At 44.3% G+C, this 22,048-nt stretch overlaps 1 protein-coding gene across 1 annotated transcript in view; it reads left to right on the top strand.

Annotated features, from left to right (window-relative positions):
• Window positions 1–22,048, top strand: part of ARHGEF19 (Rho guanine nucleotide exchange factor 19) — a 399,335-nt gene that overhangs the window by 98,748 nt on the left and 278,539 nt on the right. The window contains exon 2 of the mRNA XM_086921910.1: window positions 472–1,131. Within this exon, the coding sequence (XP_086778036.1) occupies window positions 498–1,131 (634 nt within the window). The 5' untranslated portion in view covers window positions 472–497. The remainder of the gene's footprint in view (window positions 1–471; window positions 1,132–22,048) is intronic.

Raw genomic sequence — 22,048 nt, 5'->3', positions numbered from 1 at the left:
GCCTTTTTCACTGTGCATGTTATTTTTCTCTATCGTCTTTGGTTTTTTGTGTGTCTGTGTCTCTCGTTAAATTTGCTGTATGTATACAGTTGACTCTATTATTTTCCATTATTTAATCTCTGTTTATACTTTGGTTAATCTGATTTCTTATAGTTCTTTCTAGTTATGCATATTTGCATTTTTCGTTAGCCATGTTTCTTTTTGTGTACATTATTCTCTCTTTATCCTACATTGTTCCCGGTATCTGTATTAATTACTGTTATTTCCAGCTGCGGTAGTTCTGGTCTATTGTGACCCACTAATTTTTCTGTTTTTGTTGTGTCTCGCTTTTTTTATACTATTTGCCTGTCTATCCTTCTCGTGTCTGTCTTTCCTCTATATGCATCTCTGACTCCCAAGCAGTCATTTGTTGCCCTCTGCATTTTGATGCCTGTTACCATATTTAATTTCCTCTCCTTCTTTTATTTCCAGGGATAAATATCAGCCCATCACTGGTGATGGAATACCGGCCCCTACCGGACTTTCAGCCACACCTTAAGTCTTTACCCTATGGCCGGGAGAGTTGCCCCATGCGTACCCCAAGCATCGGAGAGACCCCAGCCAGTGGAGATGCTGGCCTCAGTACTGTACGACATCATGTCGCTGTCTACCAGCAAGACAGTGTGTCCTTCGGGGATATGCCCAATGTGTGGACTGACTACAGGGTCTACCAATGCACTCCAGACAATCAGGGCCCTCTCTGTCCCACTGTTAACAGACTTGAGACACCGGTAAGTCCGGGGTTAAGACACGACCACTGGGCATTGAACTGTCAGAGCTACGCAGACCGACCACCCACTGGCAGGAACCAAGACTCCAGGTGCCCCAACATGAAGGACAGTGAAGGACCTGACCCAACAGGTTCCATTGGGTGCCCTGGCCCACCGACAGACGATGTTGGGTGTCCCACGCCTCAGGGGAGGCAAGTGGTGGGGAAGGCCGATAGCTGGCCCCATGATACATCCTTTGGCCCCCCTGGATCCTCCTCTTCCTCACACAGTGACTCCTCGTTGGATGGGCTATTGGCTGGGCTCCAAAGCCCCAAGTTGCAGCGTCGAGCTTCGCAGGGATCGGATAGGGACAAGTGTGCATGTAAGTCTTAGAGTCATAGAGTCATAGCAAATATATTACAGGTTGACATAAAGTAATGGCATTGTATTACATTGTGAGGTTTACCACATTACAGAGGTCTTAATATTGTCCTGTCAAAATATCAAATCTACAATATCGACTACCAATATATCGGGATGGTGAGTATATTTAGATATGTATAGATGTACTATTCTTAACTCCATAGTATCAATAAGTACTTAAGTTAACAATATAGTTAATATTTGGGCTACTATATTATGGCAGGACGAAATTATTTACATGAATATTGTGGTATACAACCTCTCTAGAGCAGATGTCTTACTTTACCTTCTGAAGAAATAGAATGCGGGATCTATGTAGCAAATCAAACCTCAATCGATTGCAAACAAAAGCAGGGGAAATACCTTGTTGTAGTGCTATTGACTGTAGTGTTACAAACTTGTGCTGAACTGTGATAACTTTGTGTGTGATCTAATGTGTGTTCATTACTCATAGTTGCCTATCCATATCTAATTAAATGTATTTATTTATTTTATTTACGGGCGTTTAAAAAGCGCCTCACTCATCCCCTAGGGGATATCACAGCACTGTTAAGCTACCTCTCAATTCATCAAGGCAACAAAAAGAACACAGCAGGTCCTCTCATAATTCAGAAGGGACATTAACTGAAAGCGGACAAGTTTTTAATTTCTTTCAGATTTGAAGATGGTTATCAGTAAGGCAGAGATCCAGAGACAGAGAGTTCCACTGAAATGCTACCGGTACAAAAACGAGCGTCCGCCTGTTCTGGCTTTCCTTATTCATGTAGACTTTGCTAGGGCCAAATTGCAGGAACTCAAATTTCGTCCATGTCTATAAAATTCATTTATAGCCCGTAGAAGCTCGGATCCGGTGTTATACAAGGCTTTGTGAGCATGGCATAGAAGTTTAAAGCGAGCTAATTCCGAACTGGTAGCCAGTGTAGAGCAGTCAGGCAAGCTGATGCTGAGCCAAATCTGTGTATGTCACAAATTAGCATGTCCGCAGTATTTTTAGTTACCAGTAATCTCGTAAAGAGGTAATCTGCCATGCCCATAAAGAGTGTATAACCACAGTCCAAGCGACTAGTAATCAGAGCCTGGACTATGATTCTCTGCAAAGCAATCGGAATTCAAATAAATAACCTTCTCAAGAATTTGAGAATGCTGAAGCATTTACTGCATGTGGCTTTGACATGTTCTTACATAGAAAAATAGTTTTTTAGACGATTTCTTAAGGGAAGGTATATCCCCCAGAGAATCTGGGGGCATATTATCAAGCCTGTGCGCTAAAATTATCGCTGCTTTATCGGCCGAAAACGGCCGATAAAGCGGCGATAATGGGCTTGATAATATGCTCTGTGGAATTCCAATCGAAGCCCATGTTAGATGTCTTCACATCTAACATGTGCTTCGATTGGAATTCCATAGAGCATATTATCAAGCCCATTATCGCCGCTTTATCGGCCGTTTTCGGCCGATAAAGCGGCGATAATTTTAGCGCACAGACTTGATAATATGCCCCCTGGTCACCAAAAGGTATCCCAAATTAGATGAGTCCCACTGAATAGCAGGATCTCAGTTTTATCTCCCTTTAATTTTAAACAGAGAATGGTCATCCATCCTGCTATTTCGATTAGGCATTCCTGTAACTTTCCTCGGATTTCCTTTTGTTTCTCGCCCAGCGATATAATCAGCTGGGTATCGTCAGCATAAGAGCAGACATCAAATTCCCATTTACTTGCGATTTTTGCTGATGGAGGCATGTACATGTTAAAAAGAGTTGGGCTCGAGGAAGAGACTTGTGGGACTCTGCAAACAGATTTGTAGGAATGTGATCTAAAAGTGCCAAGCTGAACTAAGTATGATCTCTCTTTTAAGAAGGAACCAAACAATTGGAGAGCCTTTGAATGTAAGTCAATATCACAAATACTTTGTTAATTAACCAGCTATGCAAGACTGTGTCGAAATCCGTGGAAAGGTCAAGTAAGATCAGGGCAGCGGCCTTGCCCTGATCTACTGCTAACCTGATGTCATCAAAAACGCCTAGAAACATAGACTCAATTCTCTTATTGGCACGAAAACCAGTCTGTGAGGGATCTAATAAATTGTTGCTTCCTAGGAAATTAGTCAATTGCCTATTCATCAAATTCTCCAAGATTTTTGACATACACGGAAGAAGTGTTATAGGCCGGGAGTTGGCAAGAAATTATGCATTGATTCCAGGTATTTTGTTCAAAGGTACTAATATCGCTTCCTTCCCAGTGGTGGAGCCTCCTCTAAGGAGGAGAGTCACCCCAATGAGCAATTCGAAACAGAAAAATAAAATAATAATAACCCAACATTATTATCATTTTATCTAACTGTACTGGTTCAGTTGGGTGGGGGGCGGGCTGAGCTGTTTAGAGCTGGGGAATGAGTGGTAGGCACTTTCTAAATGTGCATGACACTTTTGCCGGCTCTCTCGGGCTGGTCAAACAGTCATGCACACTTTGCTTGTTCTCCACCCAGGCTGCATTACAGCATGGGTGGAAAACATGCACAGCCTCTCAGAGTCTGTCTGAGCTGAACCATGGCGCTCAGACCAGTCACAAAGCTGCTGTAAGGCAGCGTTGTGATTGGTCAGGGGAGTCAGGGAGGCTGTGTGCTTCCTGGTTCCTGCTGCCCGGTAGAAGATAAGAGGAAGGAGGGGAATCAGTGGCCGGCCAGCCGTATCCAGGTGAGTGTTTTTTGTTTTCATTTATTCCCTCCGCTCCCCCTGATCCTCGTTTGGTGGCAGCCGCTACTGTTCCTTCCTAGACCCTGGATAAGTTGCCTCATCAAGGGATTGATTTAAAATGTGTCTGAAGTAGGGACAAAAAGTAGCTACTAACTGAAAATACATAAGGTGCTAGGTCAAAAGGGGATCCAGACTTGACCTCTGTCATCAACTTTAGGACCTGCTCTTCTGTGATGTGTTCAAAGGCACCCAAGCGGGTGATGGCTTCAGGGTGGGGGCCCATAGAGAACCACAGAGAATACTCGAAAGATTGTTGGGTCTCGAAAGATGAATATATCCTGTCAATTTTGCCTGTAAAATAGTTCCCCGAATCCTCACAAAGGGCCTCAGTGGGGGGAATTGATAAAGATAGGCAGGTTCGCTGAGCAAGCTCATTAACAATTTTAAATAACTATTATGAGGAACTACTATTTTATTCGATGTGTCTAATTAAGTAGTCCTTCTTGGCTCTTCTAAGAGCTTTATGGTATTGTTTTAGTTCTTTATATTTTACATGCCCTGCTTCATCTCTCGTTAACCTCCTCTTATGTTCGAGGCTTTTGCATTTTCTATTGGTTATTTTTAATTCCACAGAATACAATTTTTCTCGCAGGCCTTTCTGGAGGATTTACTGACTTTCGGGGCAGGGCATTTGTCTAAGAAGCTTAAAATCGCCTCATGAAATGAGACGAGCAACAGATTCGCGCTTCTTGATATTGGATGCACTTTGCCACAGGTAACCTGCCTAGTTATGAAGTGCTGTTCTATTTACCCATTACCTTTATTCAGACATTTTAATGCATATCTTTTATTCATTCATCTCTTCATCAAATCAATTTCAACAGCAAGTAGAACCCAGTCTACTTGCCAGCTCGCTGTGAAGGCAAAGAGAAAACAAATATTGACAATGGTAAATAGCTTGGCATTAGGAAGCAGACTAAAGTGCTCAAGTGTGAAAAGTCCTGAACAGCTGCAGCCGTGCAGGTAAGAGTGGCGGGGCCAGGTGGGGGGGGGGGGGGGGGGGGGGATTTCGACAGACGACGTGGGGAAATTCATTATTTCATTTTCCCTCGTGGTCGTCTGCCGAAACCCCCCAACCACCCCCTCATCAACCCGGCCCGTCGCTCATATCTGCCCGGGCCATCCCTGGTCCTGAAATGCATCAATTGATCGCTTTTAAAACAAATTATAGCATAGTGCTTTACAAAAAACTTAGCACACCTTGAATGGGTGATTGTGTCCTGTTACCTGCTGTGCTATTATGTGTTGGTGAAAGGGTATCAAGGTTTATGTATCTGTCATTAAAAATTACTGATGTATATTGGTACTTTTGAGATATTCTGACTAGTCCCTGGCCGGGCCCAGGGACTAGGCAGAATGGAGAAATCAACAGCTACACCTCTCATGAACTCCTCTCTTTGCAACACTCTGGCACCCCCCATCTCGATCCCGCAACACTCACCTGCTTAAAGGCTAACAACATCTATCCTCGCCACCTAAGGCAGGAGAACCTCTATACCACACCTCAAAGCTCTAACTCCACGAGTTCTACCCCAAGCCCAAAGGCCTTGACCCTTCGCTGTCTATACCTTAACACCAGATCTCTGGAAAAACACCAACTAGACATCTTTTTATTACTTACATCAGATAGACCAGATCTGCTATTTATCTCCGAAACCTGACTCACGGCGGATTCCTTACCGGATATTCTTACAGCTCTACCGGCAGACTATTACATTCTGTTAACAAATAGAGAACCAGGAAAACCTGGGGGAGGCGTCGCTGCCATCATTCATAAAGACCATAAGTTTTCCACTCTACCCTCCTTGGACCTTCCTGACACAGAAAACCTTGTAATTAATTCCGACACAGACAAAGGGACCATGGTGCTGGTATTGATTTATCGCCCACCCAAAACTATGCCTACATTCCCAGTCTCTCTGACTGAGCAAATGGCCAATCTAGCTGTCAACTATGGCAAAGTCATGCTGATGGGGGATCTAAATTATTGGTACAATGACCCGGAAGCAGGGCCCCAGGCCACAGAACTCTTTGAGCTTCTCTCCCACATGAACTTCTATCAATCAGCCCTGACCCCCACCAATGAAAAGGGGCACATTTTGGACCAGATTTGGTCTCGCAATGTCCCACTATCTTCCCCAACGACAATGCCTTGCATATGGTCGGATCATCAGCTACTGCACTTCTCCATCACTTTTCACGGCCATTCCAAGACCCCCGTTTCTGCCGGGGGGCTAGTAAGGAAATGGATCTCACTAAATAAACAAGATTTCCTGTCTACTCTGGCCAACTCTCTCCCAGCATCTTCCCCAGATATTAACCTCATGGACAAAGATCTCACTGAATGGCTCCTGGCTGCCAGCAACGTGCATGTTCCTTTAACCAAGTTCTCATGTGCTCGCCGCATGGATGCCCATAGGTGGTTTACCGCAGACCTAAAAAATCTAAAATTAGAACTGCGTCAATTGGAGAGAAAATGGAGACACGGGTACTCTGATGAAGACAGATTATCTTATACATCTGCCCGCAGGAAGTATAAGAACTCCATTCTATCAGCTAAGGCAGCCTTCTCTCCGAAAAAATCTCAAAAGCCCAAAACAAATCCAGAGAACTCTTTAGGTTCGTAAACGACCTATGTAATGATGTCAGAACCTCCTCTTCTCAAGTTCCCACTCAAATGATGTGCAATCAGCTTAATAACTTCTTTAAGGATAAGATTGCCATTATAAAAGACAGTATTCAGTCCAGCTCGATCAATGCGGAAATAATGGACATCTGCAGAAATCCCTACGAACTTGAGGCTATCCCTCCTATAGACCAATCGAGGCTAGCAAAGTTGATGAACCGCGTAAAGTCCGGGTCTCCCAACGACCCCTGTCCCCCGCACATACTAAAGGAAGTTTATTCAACACTCCCCCGAGGAATACTTCCCTTCCTGAACGAGTCTTTATCACAGGGAATAGTCCCCAATTCGTTCAAAAACGCCACGCTGGTCCCACTAATTAAAAAACCTGGTGCCGACCCTTCCAACCTTTCGAACTACAGACCCATATCCCTTCTCCCTTTCGGTCCGAAGATTCTTGAAGCGCATGTGGCTAGCTGTATCTCTAGTTTTATAGAGACATCTGACTACCTGGAGCCCAACCAAGCCGGCTTTCGCCAGGCGCACTCTACCGAGACGGTGATTCTAGCGGTCCTGGACACAATGAGGTCTAATTCCGATAAGGGCTTACATCAGGCCTTGGTGCTCCTGGACTTGTCGGCAGCGTTCGACACGGTGGATCACACTATCTTATTACACAGTGTCGAACAGGCCGGCCTGCGAGGTGCTGCCCTCGGATGGGTCAAGTTCTTTCTGAACGACCGATCCCAAGCAGTCAAGCTTGAGCATTTCACGGCTCCCAAACTCTCCACCACCTGCGGCGTCCCACAGGGATCGTCATTGTCCCCCCTCCTGTTCAATCTTTACCTCAAACCGCTGTTGCACTCTCTAAAAAACAGGAAGGTCACAATATACAACTATGCGGACGACCTGCAGCTCATATTCCCACTAAACTCTGCAGACTCCGTTGAGGAATTTCAGGCCACCATGTTGCACATTCAAGGGTGGGTGGAGTTGAACCATCTAAAACTCAACCCTGGGAAGACCGAAACTGATACACCCGGGTAAAAGTGCAACCAGCTGGGGCCCTCATTTTTGGCCGCCATCAATGGGATCTCCCCCGTCTCACTCTCCATCGGTAAAAAGTCTCGGGATCACCCTCCACACCGATCTCTCATTGAAAAGTCAGGTGGGAACTGTGATCTCTTCATGCTTCTTCCAGCTTCGGAAGATTAAGAAAATTGCTCATCTGCTCTCGCACTCGGCACTCATCCAGGTGGTAATCGCCTTGGTCCTCTCCCGTTTGGATTTTTCCAATTCCATTTATCTAGGCCTTCCCTTGGCTCTTTCTAATCGCTTGCAGATTGTGCAAAATCAGGCGGCCAGACTAATATTTAAACGCAACGGCAGGAGTTCGGCGAAACCACTGCTAGCCACTCTTCATTGGCTACCTATAGCCCAACGGGTAACCTTCAAGGTAGGCTGTTTGGCCCTTAAGGCTCTTCATGGGAAAAGCCCCAAGTTTATTAACCATCTCATAAACAAACACAAACCAACTTGTAATCTCCGCTCTGCCCACCTGTCCCTCCTTACCTTGCCCCTCATCAAAAAGAAACGCCTCAGTGGATGTCGATTTGCCTACCTGGCCCCAAAGATCTGGAACTCGCTTTCCTTGTCACTTCGGAGTTGCACTAATCTAATGGAATTCAGGGGCGCACCGAAGACCTGGTTGTTCAAGCAAGCGCACGATTAGGACACTGTATACCATCTTTTCTTTCCTCTAGCGTCATGAAATCTCTGGGTCCCCGGGCGCTTTACAAATCCCGAATAACATAACATAACATAACATAACATTAGTTATTTCATTTATTAATCTGCATCCATGCGATAACACTCATTCAGCCCTTCATTTGTTTCTGTTTATCTTATTTTTATTTTATATTGAAAAACAGTAGCTGAGCAAGTAGAGTTATGTTAAAACCAAGTACAGAAGTGTCCAGTCCGAATATGTATTCTTTTCACTTTAATTTATTAGTGCACAAAAGTAACAGACTGTTGTTTATGAAGAAAAAGACGTTTTTTAGTCCCGCCATATCACATCAGAAAAACTTTCAATTTGTATTTTCATTCCATAAATCGATAATTCAAATACGAATATAGAGGACAATACCATACTGCAGTCTTATCATACGTTGTAGTAGATAGATCTTCCAATATAATTCATAATTCATAGTTTGAGAGCTATTGGACAAAAAATTCACTGAAGTGTTCTTGATCCATCCGTAAAGAGTATTATATAAAGTTTGATAATCAACAGTTATAAAAAATACTGATGTTTAAAATGAAATACATTTCTTACTCAGTTACTAAAAAATACAGATAAACTCGTCGGTCCAAAATTGAATGATATTTATCTCTTTACTTTGAACAACAATAAAGTGTTGACTACAGAGATTATTTTCTGTCAACAGTTACCTTGTTTCAGTAGGAAACACTTCTCATTTCTTCTGTTTGTACAGGCACCTGTACAAGGGCTTCCTGTTAACCTCTTGGTGGTAGAAGTGAATAGGACACATTACAACGCAAACATTTACAACGCATGCTTTTACAACACGGTTTTTACATCTCAACATCCATTACAACGCATGATTTTACAACGCATGCCATCACAACGCATTTTTAGAAACGCATTCCATTACATCGCATACCATTACTACGCAAAATACTTTTAAGGTAACAGTGGGGTACGTTTTGGATAGTGTAGGGGTAAAATTACTTTTCCAACTCCAGTGAGTGCAACAATAGGGTAAGTGTTGGATAGCGGAGGGGTAAAAATTACTATTCCCACTCCAGTGAGTGCAATAGTAGGGTAAGTGTTGGATAGTGTAGGGGTAAAAATTACTATTCCCACTCCATTGAGTGCAACAGTAGTGTAAGTGTTGGATAGTGTAGGGCTAAAAATTACTATTACCATATACCCCCAAACCCATACCCACCCTAAAACAAAAAAAAATCCATTACTTACCTTATAATGCGTTGTAATGGCATGTGTTGTAGTGACTGCGTTGTAATGGTTGTTTCCCGGTAGAAGCACATCATTGCAACAATCCCAGTAGGACCTTTGCTTATAGAGATCGTTCATTGACCAAGTTGATAAAGATACATTTCCCAAATTGGTGTTACAGACTGAATACAGGGCTGCAATATCTTGATTCCACTTCTTTAATCTGCCATCAGACACCCCCTGCCTCATTATCTCATTCTTGAAGGTTACTCTTTTTCTCTTTGTCAATGTTTCCGTATTTTTTCTTTATCCTACTTTCCCCTTTGTGTGTTTTCACTCTCTTGCTCTAGCTCAAAGTTTGATGAGGAAAAATAAGTGCAGATCTCAAAAGATTGTGATTGTGGACCTCGTCAGCAAATACCACATCAAATTAAGCACTGGGCTCGGCCCACACATAATTCAAACCAAGCCTTAAGGGGTGTTTTGTACATGTACCATCCAGAGCTATTGCGACCCAAAATGTCTCTCAGAACTTGCTGAAAAATGACTTCTGCAGGGTTCGCTCGAAGTTTGATGCAATTATATATAGACCTGAACACTGTGTTTCCTGGTGCAGTTCACCCCTTACTCATATTTAAAATGATAGATTTGGCCATGCTCTCCACTTCTTTGCCAATTCTCCACCTAAAGTCTTCCTTACAGTTTCCGCAACGTGTTGCAGATCACTATTGGCTAATTCTTTCAAGGTGTCACCTACTCTATGAACCAAAGACATTGGTCATTAAATTCCTGGGCAAATCAGATCTTTTTTCTGGAAGAAAGCAGCGACTTTTGATTTGTTGTGTTGAGCAATCAAAGTAGGGCAGCACCCAACTACATAATTTAATTAAATAGCACAACTAAGAGGGCCCACAATATATCTAAATCATAGCTAAAAATGATTCTTAAGATCATGCTAGTAGCTGGACTTACCACTATTCTGATAAACACGCCAAGGAAACATTTTCTGGGTAAATGGTGCTTGCCATCCACTTTAAACATCTTTGATTCCCCATCTCCCCAATATTGCTACACAGGAATGTAAAGTTATTGCATCAAACCTCGTGCCAAGGGACTCATAAAGGCTCTCCTCTCGTGTGCCAACAAATTGCAAAATTCCACACCATTCTAGGAAGTGGCTGCATTTTACTTCATCGATACCTCGCTCAATATAAATCACAAATCGTTCAGGTAGTCAGTAGGATTAAGCACACCAGGCCAGCTTTTCAAATTAATCTAAAGGTGGCCTAACTGATACTCTTAGTTTGGGGTATCTCTCTGCCATATCCGTAAGGTCCCATTTTATTTGCCTCCTGGCTGTATCCACCTCAATATTAATTCCCTCGCCTCTCAGTGGGAAAGATATCAGTTTTATAAAGCAAGCCGAGCAGGTTTACAAGGTCTACAGTTACACATATGGGTAATATTTACTCATTGTCCTCATCTTTATTGACATAGCAACAACTTAACCTCAATTATCAGGCATGGGGGCTCACTTATAGTTTGACAGGACAGGAAAATGGCGTTCTGACTGCTTTTTCAAAATGTACGTTAAAAGATATGGGAAACCCAATAAACCCTTGTAGGCTTGGGCAATGAACAGTACAATGAGAAAATAGTCTACAAGGGATTTTGTTTCTGAAGCAATTCTGATTTTTTTTATTCAATTAGGGGAGTGAGTCATATAGGATCAAACCCAGACGTGTCCACAGGACAACAACACCAAATGTAGATGAAAAATAATGAAAAGCACACTGAGAATCCTATTTATATAGAAATAGTTTATATTTCAAAAATTGATTCAAGGGGTCACATAAAAAGGAGGGAACATTTTACAAAAAAAAAAAAGGAGGGAACCATAGGTAGCCTTTCTGCGGGTGGTTCACTAGACGTGCACTTCGCATAGCCGTACCACGTATCCTGTGGATTTCTCTTCTTTCTTTGAGAAATAATCTTGAGTATTCACGTACTCCAAGAGTATTCCACCATTGATGCTGGGTCTCTCTTCTGCTTTAAAAAAAAATTAAATTTGACAGATTGACAGTGACAGCAATGTGGTCCTGACTGCCATTTGCCAGTAAAAGATTACATATACTGTGTTCATCCGTATCAACCTCTTTTCTTATAGAAGGGGCTTCTACTGCAAAAATCAATTGTCCTGATGATGGTCTTATAGACTTATGCTGCAAAGACCGAAACGTTGACTCTCCCATCAACTCCAAAGAAATGTATTATCTTAAGAGTAAAGGTTATTTATTGTTGGTTTACGGTTGCTCTTTCTCTTTTTTAGGAGCTGATGTATGTCATGAACCGTCTGTTTAATTACTTTATATATCATTGTTTGTCGATGGTTCCTTCCTTTTTACGTGACCCCTTGAATCAATTTTTGATATATAAACTATTTCCATATAAATAGGATTCTCCTTGTGCTTTTCATTATTTTTCATCTACATTTGGTGTTGTTGTCCTGTGGACACGTCTGGGTTTGATCCCATATGACTCACTCTCCTAATTGAATTCAAAAAATCAGAATTGCTTCAGAAACAAAATCCCTTGTAGACTATTTTCTCATTGTATTTTTTAAATGTAGGCCTGGGTGACATATTATTGCTGTCTTTCAGGAAGGATTCTGACCGGTGCCCCTGTAGAAATTGGACTTTCTTTTACCAGGCTCCTGGTACACTCTTGGCTTCTCCCACAGACATTATTTCAGGGTTATCATGATCCATTTTAGTCTGGAGCCAATGTTTAAATCCATTGAATTCCAAACCCAATTTGTTTTCCCATTTCTCCTTTTCCGCCTTTTCCTTCTGTCCATTACCTCGTTATGTGGGTTAGTGGATGGGTATGCAATTTTCAAGATTGTCTCGCCAAATGATGAAAAAAATGCGCTTTTAAAAAAAAAATTCAAAGAATTTACATCTTAGTTGTGCTTTTGTCATTGCTTGATTTGTGGTTTATGGTGCTTTACATATTGCTCACTGTGCCAATTGGAACCAAGCTAGCCCTAAGTAGGACTAAACAGCTTGTGGTTTGTTTGTGTTCCGGTTCAGAGAGAACCTGGCTTGGCAGTTCGGGCTGGATTGTTCCTATTGGAGCAGGACCAAGGATAATTTAGATATGCAAAAAAAAGATGGTCCGGGTAGCGGCTCTGAGTAATTACTATTGGCTGAGATTAATTGAAGCATTCCACGCATCCCTTTTTTGTTAACATATGACAAACATCGTTAACCAACTACACTTTCACCGTATATTTATCACAGAGAACATGGTTTTCAGTTAAAAAGAACCATATGCTGCTAGGCTTGGCCCCTGAAAATGATTTCATTGAGACCTTCTGCCAAGCTCGGAAATAGGCTGAAGGAGATGCTGTAATCCTCTAAGCCACTCCACATGTCACTGATGGACCCTCTTCTCACGTGAGCCCTCATTTTTCGGTCGAAGCCTGCGTTGCAGCGCATGCGCTGCTGCAGGCGAGCGTTCTTGTAAACAAGAAGGGGCATGAAACCACGCCCCATCTGCCATTGGCCGGCCTCGCGAAATGGAGGCCTACCATTGGACAATGCCCTGTTTGGATGATTTGTCCACTATACTCCCTCCTTTTCAGGACTCCGTGACCTGACTTCTGGTGTCTTAAGCTGATTTCCAGAAACATTGCTATGACGTGCGGTTTTCGTCATTGTTGCCTCGTTCTCCTTGCTGGAAGGACCCTCCTTGTTTTTTTAAACTAAGAAGAAAAAAAATCACCACCTAGAACACTATTTTTACGGCAGCCTTTTCGTGTCTGGGACTGATCGATCGCTGCATCCACACAGGGGGAGGCTGTGCGGCCGGGAACCCCCCTCTCCGTCCCACATGAGGAACAACACCCGGGACCACTGGATAGCTTGAGGCTGGCGGACTGCCCCGACCCCCTCCCGCAGGTAAGGCGTGGGGAAGCGGCGCCGGGGGCCCTGTCTGTGGTCGGCGGGAGGAGAGCAGCCCGGGTCAGAGGCAGCGGAGGGCGTGGGAGAGGGAGTAGGAAGACACGGAAGGGAGATGTAAGGCGAGGGCATGGGGGAGGAGGCAGATGTGGAGAGAGGGAGCAGTCAAGGCAAGGAGAGGTGAAAGTACGCACAGGGAGGGGAAGGGGAAGTGAAAGGAAAGAGAGAGAGAAAGAAATGAATGTGCAAGAAAACGAGAGGGGCGAGAGGAGGAGAGGAGGAGAAAGATGAAGAAGCAAGGAAAGGCGAGTGAGAGCAGGGGAAGGGCAGTAAGGAAAGGTAGTGTTTGAGAGGTAGGTAGAGAGAGGAAAGAAGTAGGGGTGAATGCAATAAAAAGAGGAAGGGCACAAGCTTCAGGATGCGAGAAGGACAAAGACGAAAAAACTAGGCTGTGGTGGGTAAGAGAAGGAAGGGCAGAAGGACCAGAGAGGCAGGAGAAGTAAACGAAGGCGAAATGAGAAGATGTGAACCAGGAAGGCAAAGAGAGATGGCGGCAGAGAGAGAGTGGAGAGGAAGAGATGGCAGCTGAACAGATTGTTGTACAGGTAGAAGAGAGAGCCTGAGCCAGGAAGGCCGGGGAGGTAGAAGGGACTCGGTGCACATGTGTGGGAAGCGATGGGGTTGTGACAGGAGGAAATATGAAACAGGGAGATAGAGTGAATAGAGAGTGCATTATCCAAGGCAAGACAGATAGGATGGTACTAAGCGGCAGAAGGGTGACAGAGCGGTGTCTGCGGCCTCCTGCCCTTGCACTGCTGGCAGATGTCACATTACACGTCATGTGGCAGTTTTCACAGTCTGACTCTCCACTTGACAAGGCAACTGTCATTATTTTTCTGACATTGGATACTTTATAGGGTACATGTGACAGTACAGCGTTTTACCATCTTACTATGGTATGCCAAGCGTTGTACCGTAAGATGCATTTGTGATGTCAGTCTTTGCATGCTTACTACAAGAATGTTTAATTTGAATACACATTTTATGTCATGGATGTCGTTTGATACCTCACATAGCATTAACCCCAATGTGCCGCGTGCACTCGGTATAATGCTCATGAAAACTTATGACATACCAGCCTGCACGTGCTCTCACCCTCAGCGCACACATCAATGGAGTGCGGCTCTACACTCACTTCACAATACTCACGCTGTGCCGTTTTCAGCACATATTATCGAGCTCAGTCGCGTTGTGCGTTCCTCAGCTTTCCACTCCCTGCCCTCCCCACCTTGCCCGCCACGCCCCTCCAGCTGATCTAAACCCCAACCAGATTTGCCATTTTGCCATCTTGTGTCTCTGCGTCCCCTGGTGCGCGTGCAAGGTGCATTTCTGCCATGTGCGCGAACGCAGGGCCCGCCCTGACGCCAGATGTCTGCTCTGATTTTCCGAGTGCTACAGTGCGGGATTATTCTCCATAGACACCCTTCTCTCGGCTCTGTAGCAGCACGACCCCCCCCCCCCCCCCATCGCAGCACGCCTGGCCAGATTACATATCCTGGGTTATTTATTTGAGGGTGGGGCTAGTGATATATCTGGAGCGGAATTTGTGATCCTGTTTAGTCCCCGATTTCTTTTTCCCCCCAAATATACCCTTACATGCATTTTTTTCTGGCAGTAGTGGCCGCCTTCTGCTGTAGTGTAAAGCGAGGGAAGGGTAAAAGAGCCGTCAGGCTCCCGGTTTTATGCCAGCATCATTGGTGGGGCGTGAGAGGCACTGTGGGTATCGCCCACCGCTGGTCGATGTCCCCCACAAGAGGGAATTAATTGCCTACGATATCCAGCGCTGTGCAGTGTTCCTGGGAGGCGGGGTTGCCCCTACTGCTCCCATTGATAGCTGCTGTCACTGCTCTTGCTGCTGGGAGGAGATCTATCTCCTGCAGTTTCCGGATTTTGTGAGAGAAGGTATTAATTCTAAAATCCAAGAGCCATGTTATGCTCCTGGGATAAGGGCGCAGTGCCCATCACCACTGCACCAGGAACGGAGGGTGCACTGCCACAGAGAGGAGAGGTTGCAACACTCACAGCCCCTATAGCTTGCAGTGGCAGGGCTTTAAGTGGGATAAAAAAACTGAGGGGTCTCTCAAAGGGGCGTGGCCGATGTAATTGAGGGCGTGGCTTAAAAACACCTAAGCTAAAAATCTGTGTTTGCATAGTTTGCAGCCCAACTGGTATTTTGCTGTTTCTGTCATTGCATCCAGAAATATGGATACATCAAGTAACATTATAACTACAACAAGCCAGGACTATTGGCTTTGCCAACGATTGTTGCATAAAATAAATACGCAACAACTATGGCTTTGTAGTATTTAATATTGAAAGTGCTTCAGTTCCGAAATGATGAGACTGAAAGAACTAAAATGAGCCTCTTTGAAGTTACATCAAAGGCTTTAAGTAGTGATACTGCAGGAGAGGTAAGATTTTTGTTTTCATCCGCAGGGTGAGGGTAAAAATGGAAAGCCCTTCCAGGGCTAAGCATCGGTAGGACACGGCCCACTGAAAGCCCTGCGTGTCCAACTTATAAGGGATTGTGCCAAATCCGTCATGCGCTGTATAGCGCCCCGGGAACGTGGACTGCTTTTACAGCACTCTGCGAGAAAGTGTTGCTCCTCACCACACCCAAGCTTTTCAGGGATCCTACAACGAGGAGCTGTTTCTATGACACCCAGAGCTGCTAGTGGCTCTTTGATGAGGGGTTACCACTACAACACCCTGAGTCTGAAGTATCCATCGGAAGAGGGTTTGCAACCACATCCCTAAGAGTGAGCAGTGCCACTGAGATTGCTGCTGATTTCTTTGAGCGACCAATGCATATAGAGTGGCGGAAAGAAGGTTGGTGGGATGTGGGTTATGTATGTATTAACAACAAGAGAGAAAGGGAAAGAAGGCTGCTCTCCTACCCCTTAATATAAATGACTATAAACAACATAAGAGCGCCCTAGACACTACAACCATGAAGAACCCTATTCTTCTGTGCAGACTAAGTGAAAGCCCTATCTTTAAAGTGAGTGGTCAGTTGGTACAAAATCATATGAAGGAAAAGGGGAAATTAATTATTTCCTAAAAGAACCCTCACTCACCCTAGAGGTGACATGCTTCATCATTGGGTTTGTTCACAGGGGGGGCTGACTATCCCCTCCTGTGTGCTACCACGCCTGCAAGTGCAGCGGAGCAGGTATGTGTGAAAAGTGGTGATCAGTGAAAAAAGTGTGTGTGGTTAAAAGATCACAACTGTGCCTCAACAGACTTTATTCGGGGCCAGTTGTTTCACATTAAAAATTGGTATGATCACTGGATGTTTTAATTTTAGTCCAGGGATATCAATAGGTGACTGGTCAACATGTTTCTGCTGTAAAAAGCTCAAGTCAGCTCAGCTTTCTTCAGGACCAAAATAGTAGATAAGTAACACAATCCTACGGGGGTCCAAGCGCGCTAAGGCCTGCCCACACCGTTAGGAAATGAAAAGTGAGGTAAAATAACAATTTTGTAATTTTGTAAAATAACAATCCTACAACGAGGAGCTGTTTCTATGACACCCAGAGCTGCCAGTGGCTCTTTGATGAGGGGTTACCACTACAACACCCTGAGTCTGAAGTATCCCTCGGAAGAGGGTTTGCAACCACATCCCTAAGAGTGAGCAGTGCCACTGAGATTGCTGCTGATTTCTTTGAGCGACCAATGCATATAGAGTGGCGGAAAGAAGGTTGGTGGGATGTGGGTTATGCCAGGCCTATGTCTAGCATCCTCAGTAATTGTCTATCATGCGAGAAGGTGCTGGGTCCTCACAGTGCCTAGAACCAGGCACCACTGCTGAGTCGACCACCAGTGCTTGTTATAGGAGGTGGACTGGCCAACCTCAGTGTTACTTAGGCTGAGCATCTACACAAAAAAACTGTTTTTTTTTCTGTCCTTCCCCCTTACTTGCTTGTATCTCCGTAATACTATTCTTTGATCTAGTTTCACTTTGGCTCTGACTACTCACCAGACATGCCACTCATCTGATCTACCCGTCCTGCAGTCACTCACCATATAAACCAACCCCCAAGAGTGCTGCCCTGCTTCCATGTTTTTTGGCACTGAGGCAGAATGTTAAAAGAGGTGAAGATTGCCATTGCAATGGGGTTTGTAACAATACAACAACACTGCAGCTGGGGAGCCTCTTTTTAGGCCCAGGATAGAATTATGTTCAAGGTCTCCCAGGGTGGTGGGCAAAGTAAGTGTGTGTCTGGTTACTTTAATGAGCGCGGGCCGTCTTCATGGACACCATGCTATGCAAAGCAATAGGTGTTGCTTATTGTAAATAACAATGGCAAAACGCATTGCCATTTACAATGCCAAAAGCTCCAAAACTCGCAGTTGCGAGACCTATTGCATTGTAAATGCTTGTTAGAATTGCCTTAGAGGGATGTTTCTTCCTTTTGATATCTGGTGTGAAGAGGTATCTGTGATACGTCCCCTGGTCTGTCACAGCACCCCCGCCCAGATTAAAAATGTCTTTCATTTATATGCAAACATCTCTTTCCCTGGAAAATAAGGGACGGTCACATAGACTTTTAGTTAGTTGTTCGGTTGTGTTTGAGAATGTAATACTGCTGTTGTTTTGTGCCAGAGAGAGCCAGTGATATGGTCTGGCTTGGCAAACCCGCCATGAGACACTATCACTGGAAGGTGGTAGCCTAGGGTTATAAGGAAACAGTTGTCCGGCAAAGAACATCTATCTTGTTTGCATAATTAACATACTCAATGGCTAATCATGTGAGCTCTGTCGTTTAGTCCAGTGTATAATAGCACCTGCCTGGTGTAGATCAGAGGATTCCCCATCCTCATGTCCGGACAGAGGCGTTAAAAGATTCCTTCATCTCAAAAAGTCAGACTCGGGCTTTACTCTGTCAAATACCTTTCAAAGCTCAGGCCGAGTCAGAAAGGGACACCATCCGGGGAACTGTACTTGTTTTGCTAAACTCAAAGGCAAGAAAGAACAAATGGAAGAATGGGAAGAGGATGTAAGCCACTCTTCAGGACAAAAGCCAAGAGCTTATAATTGTCTCTTTGTGCTACTGGGTTCGCTGTGGTTTACAAATCAATGCAGTCTGATACAACTGCGGAGCTTTCTAGTTCAGTTTTCTTAGAGCTTGGTTTCCTAAGTATGCTTTTTGTTGCTTAAATGTAATTGTTACTCATGAGCCTGCTTTTTGGGACCAATATTATCCACCTCTTTGCCTATAGCTATGATTTCTGCTACTCCTACTTGTAGGATTTTAGTCTCCTCCAGTGTTCCTTGCGGTGCTGTCTTCTCCCTTGCAGGCCTTACGCTTGGGGTCTAAACTCTGGGTGGTAGCTGGTGGCCTCCTCCTTCCCTGCCTTTCTCCTGTTGCATTTAATATAAAAGTAGATAATTGAATAGTTGAAAGAATCTGAGATTAAAATCATAAAAACCAAATCTGGGTGAAGCAGATAAGAATAAAGCAAGACTATGTAAGAAATTATTATTTTAAAAACAAAAAAACAAGGACTGGCAAAGCCAATAGGTATCGCCAACGTGAGAGCTATTGGCTTTGGCAATGTGTTTTAGCCATGTTGTACACCAGAATGGCTGCTATTCAGCATGGCTTAAAATTAGTGGGGTGGGGTCGATTGGGGAAGACTAGATTGGAGTAGAGTGTAGTGGAGAAGTGTGGGGTCCATTGGAGTGGATTAGATTGGAGTGGTGTTGAGTGGGGTAGGTTGAAGTTGCATGGGGTTGATACGAATGGGAGTGGGGTGGGTTAGATTGGCGTGGGGTAGATTGGAGTGAGGTAGATTGAATTGGGTTGATTGGAATTGGGTAGATAGGAGTAGACTGGAGTGGAGTAGATTGGAGTGTAATGGGTTTGGGGTAGATTAGAGTGGAATGGTGCAGATTAGAGTGGAATGGTGCAGATTAGAGTGGAGTGGAGTAGATTGGAGTGGGGTAGATTGGAGTAGATTGTGGTTGATTGGAGTGGATTGTGGTAGACTGGAGTGGAGTAGAATGGGTATAATAGAGGGGAGTGGAATATGGTAGATTGGAGTGAAGTGGGATAATTTCAGGTGGATTGGGGTAGATTCGGGGGTTTGGAGTATAGTAGATTGTAGTGGATTGGGGTATACTGGATTGGGATGGATTGGAGTGGGGTAGATTGAATTAAGGTAGATTGGAATGAAGTAGATTAGAGTGGGATGGGGTACAGTGGGGTGTAGCTGGGTACATTTACATGACTTCCTCTTGGGGTCTAATCTCTGGACGGTTGCTGGCTGCCTCCTCCTACCCTGCCTTACTCCTGCTGTCTTAAATATAAAATTAGATATTTAGATAAAAATCATAAAAACAGAATCTAATTAAGTTAAGAATAAAGTCATTGTATGTAAGAAAATATTATTTTAAAAACAAGCATAGGCAAGCCAATAAGTCTCGCCTATGCCAGAGCTATTGACTTTGGCAACATTTTAGTAATGTTGTACACCAGAGAGGCTGCTATTCAACAATGCTTAAAGTTAGTGGTGTGAGGTGAAGTAGGATAGATTGGAGTGTGGTAGGTTTGTTTGGTAGAGTGGAGTGGGGTTGATTGGGGAAGACTGGATTGGGGTAGATTGTAGTGGAGTGCAATGGGGTAGATTGTAGTGGCGTAGAGTGGGGCAGATTGGATTTGTGTGGGGTTGATTGGAGAGGGAATGGGAATGGAGTGGAGTGGGGTGGAGTAGGGTGGGGTAGATTGGCATGGAGTGGGGTAGATTGGAGTGAATTGGGGTAGATTGAAGGGGATTGGGGTATAATGAAGTGGGGTAAATTGGAGTGGGTTTGGGTATTTTGGAGGGAAATGGGGAAGAGTGGAGTGGAGTGGGGTAGAATGGAGTGGAGTGGGGTAAATTGAGGTGGAGTGGGGTAGATTGGGTGGATTGAGTGAGGTAGATTGGAGTGGATTGGCATAACTGGTGTAGACTGTGGGATAGATTGAAGTGGGGTGGGATAGAGTGGGGTGGGGTAGATTTCTATGCCATGTTCTTTATGTCTAAACTCTGGGTGGGTGCTGGCGGCCTCCTACTTCCCTTCCTAACTCATGCTGCCTTTAATATAAAAGTAGATATTTAGTAGTTGAAAGAATCTGAGATAAAAATCATAAAACAGAATCCCGTTGTAAACAGTTAAGAATAAAGCAAGACAATGTAAGAAATTATTATTTTAAAACCAAGCATTAGAGTGGAATGGGGTGGATTGGAGTGGAATGGGGTAGATTGTAGTGAAGTTGGTAGAGTAGGTTAGATTGAATGGAGCGGGGTAGATTGGAGTGGAATAGAATGAAGATGGGTGTATTGGGTTAGATTGTAGTGTGTTAGGTTTGGGTAGACTGGAGCGAGTGGCATAGATTGGAGTGGTGTAGGGACGGGTAGTCTGGGGTCGGTGGAGTGGTGTTGATTGGTGTAGATTGGGGTATTTTGGAGTAGATTGGGGTAGATTAGGGTGACATGGGATATATTAGAATGGGATAGATTGGGGTGAATTGGAGTGGAGTGGGATAGATTGGAGTTGAGCGGGGTGGATTGAAGTGGCATGGGGTAGATTGGGGTACACTGTATTGAGGAGGGTAGATTGGGGTAGATTGCAGTTTGGTAGATTGGGGTAGAGTGGGGTAGATTGTGGGAGAGGGAAATGGGTTGGCTGGGGTAGAGTGGTGTGGAGTGGGGTAGATTGTGGTAGACTTGAATTGGGTAGATTGTGGGAGACTGAAGTGTGGTAGATTTGAGTGGAGTGGGGTAGATTAGAGTGTAATGGGGTAGATAGGAGTGGGGTAGGGTTAGACTGAGGTGGAGTGGGGAAGATTGGGGTTGATTGGAGTGGGGTAGATTGAAGAGGGGTAGATTGTGTGGATTGGAGCGGAGTGGTGTAGATTGGAGTGGCGCAGGGTTGACTGGGGTAGATTGTAGTGAAGTGGGGTAGATTGGAGTAGATTGGAATGGAGTGGGGGAGAGTGGAGAGGCATGGAGTGGAGGGGCATAGAGTGGAGTTGCATGTTGCAGAGTGGAGTGGTGTGTCGTGGAGTAAAGTAAGGTGGGGTGTCGTAGAATGGAGTGGCATGTCATAGACTGGAGTGGAGTGTCGTAGAATGCAGTGGAGTGGTGTAGAGTGGAGTGGCATAGTGCGGAGTATGCATGTTGTGGTAGTGCACTGCCATTACAGGCAACACATTTTCAATTGAAATGAGCATTACATTGCAGTTTTACTGTGCACAAACAATAATGTGTGGAAATGTTGTCACTTAGTGTATTGATGTGATTTGATTGTTTTCAAATATTTGTTTCCACCACACTTCAGAATTGCAAAGAAACAAACTTAATTTGTACTTTCCCAATTCTGATACATTCAAAACATCAGCACAGTTCATTTTTGTTGTGTGAAGGAAAAAAACTTTCATTTCACAGCAAGATTGTTGCGTACATTCTCTCACTTTCAAGTCAGAAAAAGAAAAGTAGACACCAAGC

Source organism: Lissotriton vulgaris, chromosome 5, assembly GCF_964263255.1.
Source record: "Lissotriton vulgaris chromosome 5, aLisVul1.2, whole genome shotgun sequence".
Taxonomy (NCBI): Eukaryota; Metazoa; Chordata; class Amphibia; order Caudata; family Salamandridae; genus Lissotriton; species Lissotriton vulgaris.
The sequence above is the reverse complement of the archived record's forward strand: the minus strand, read 5'-3'. Positions and strand labels throughout refer to the sequence as shown.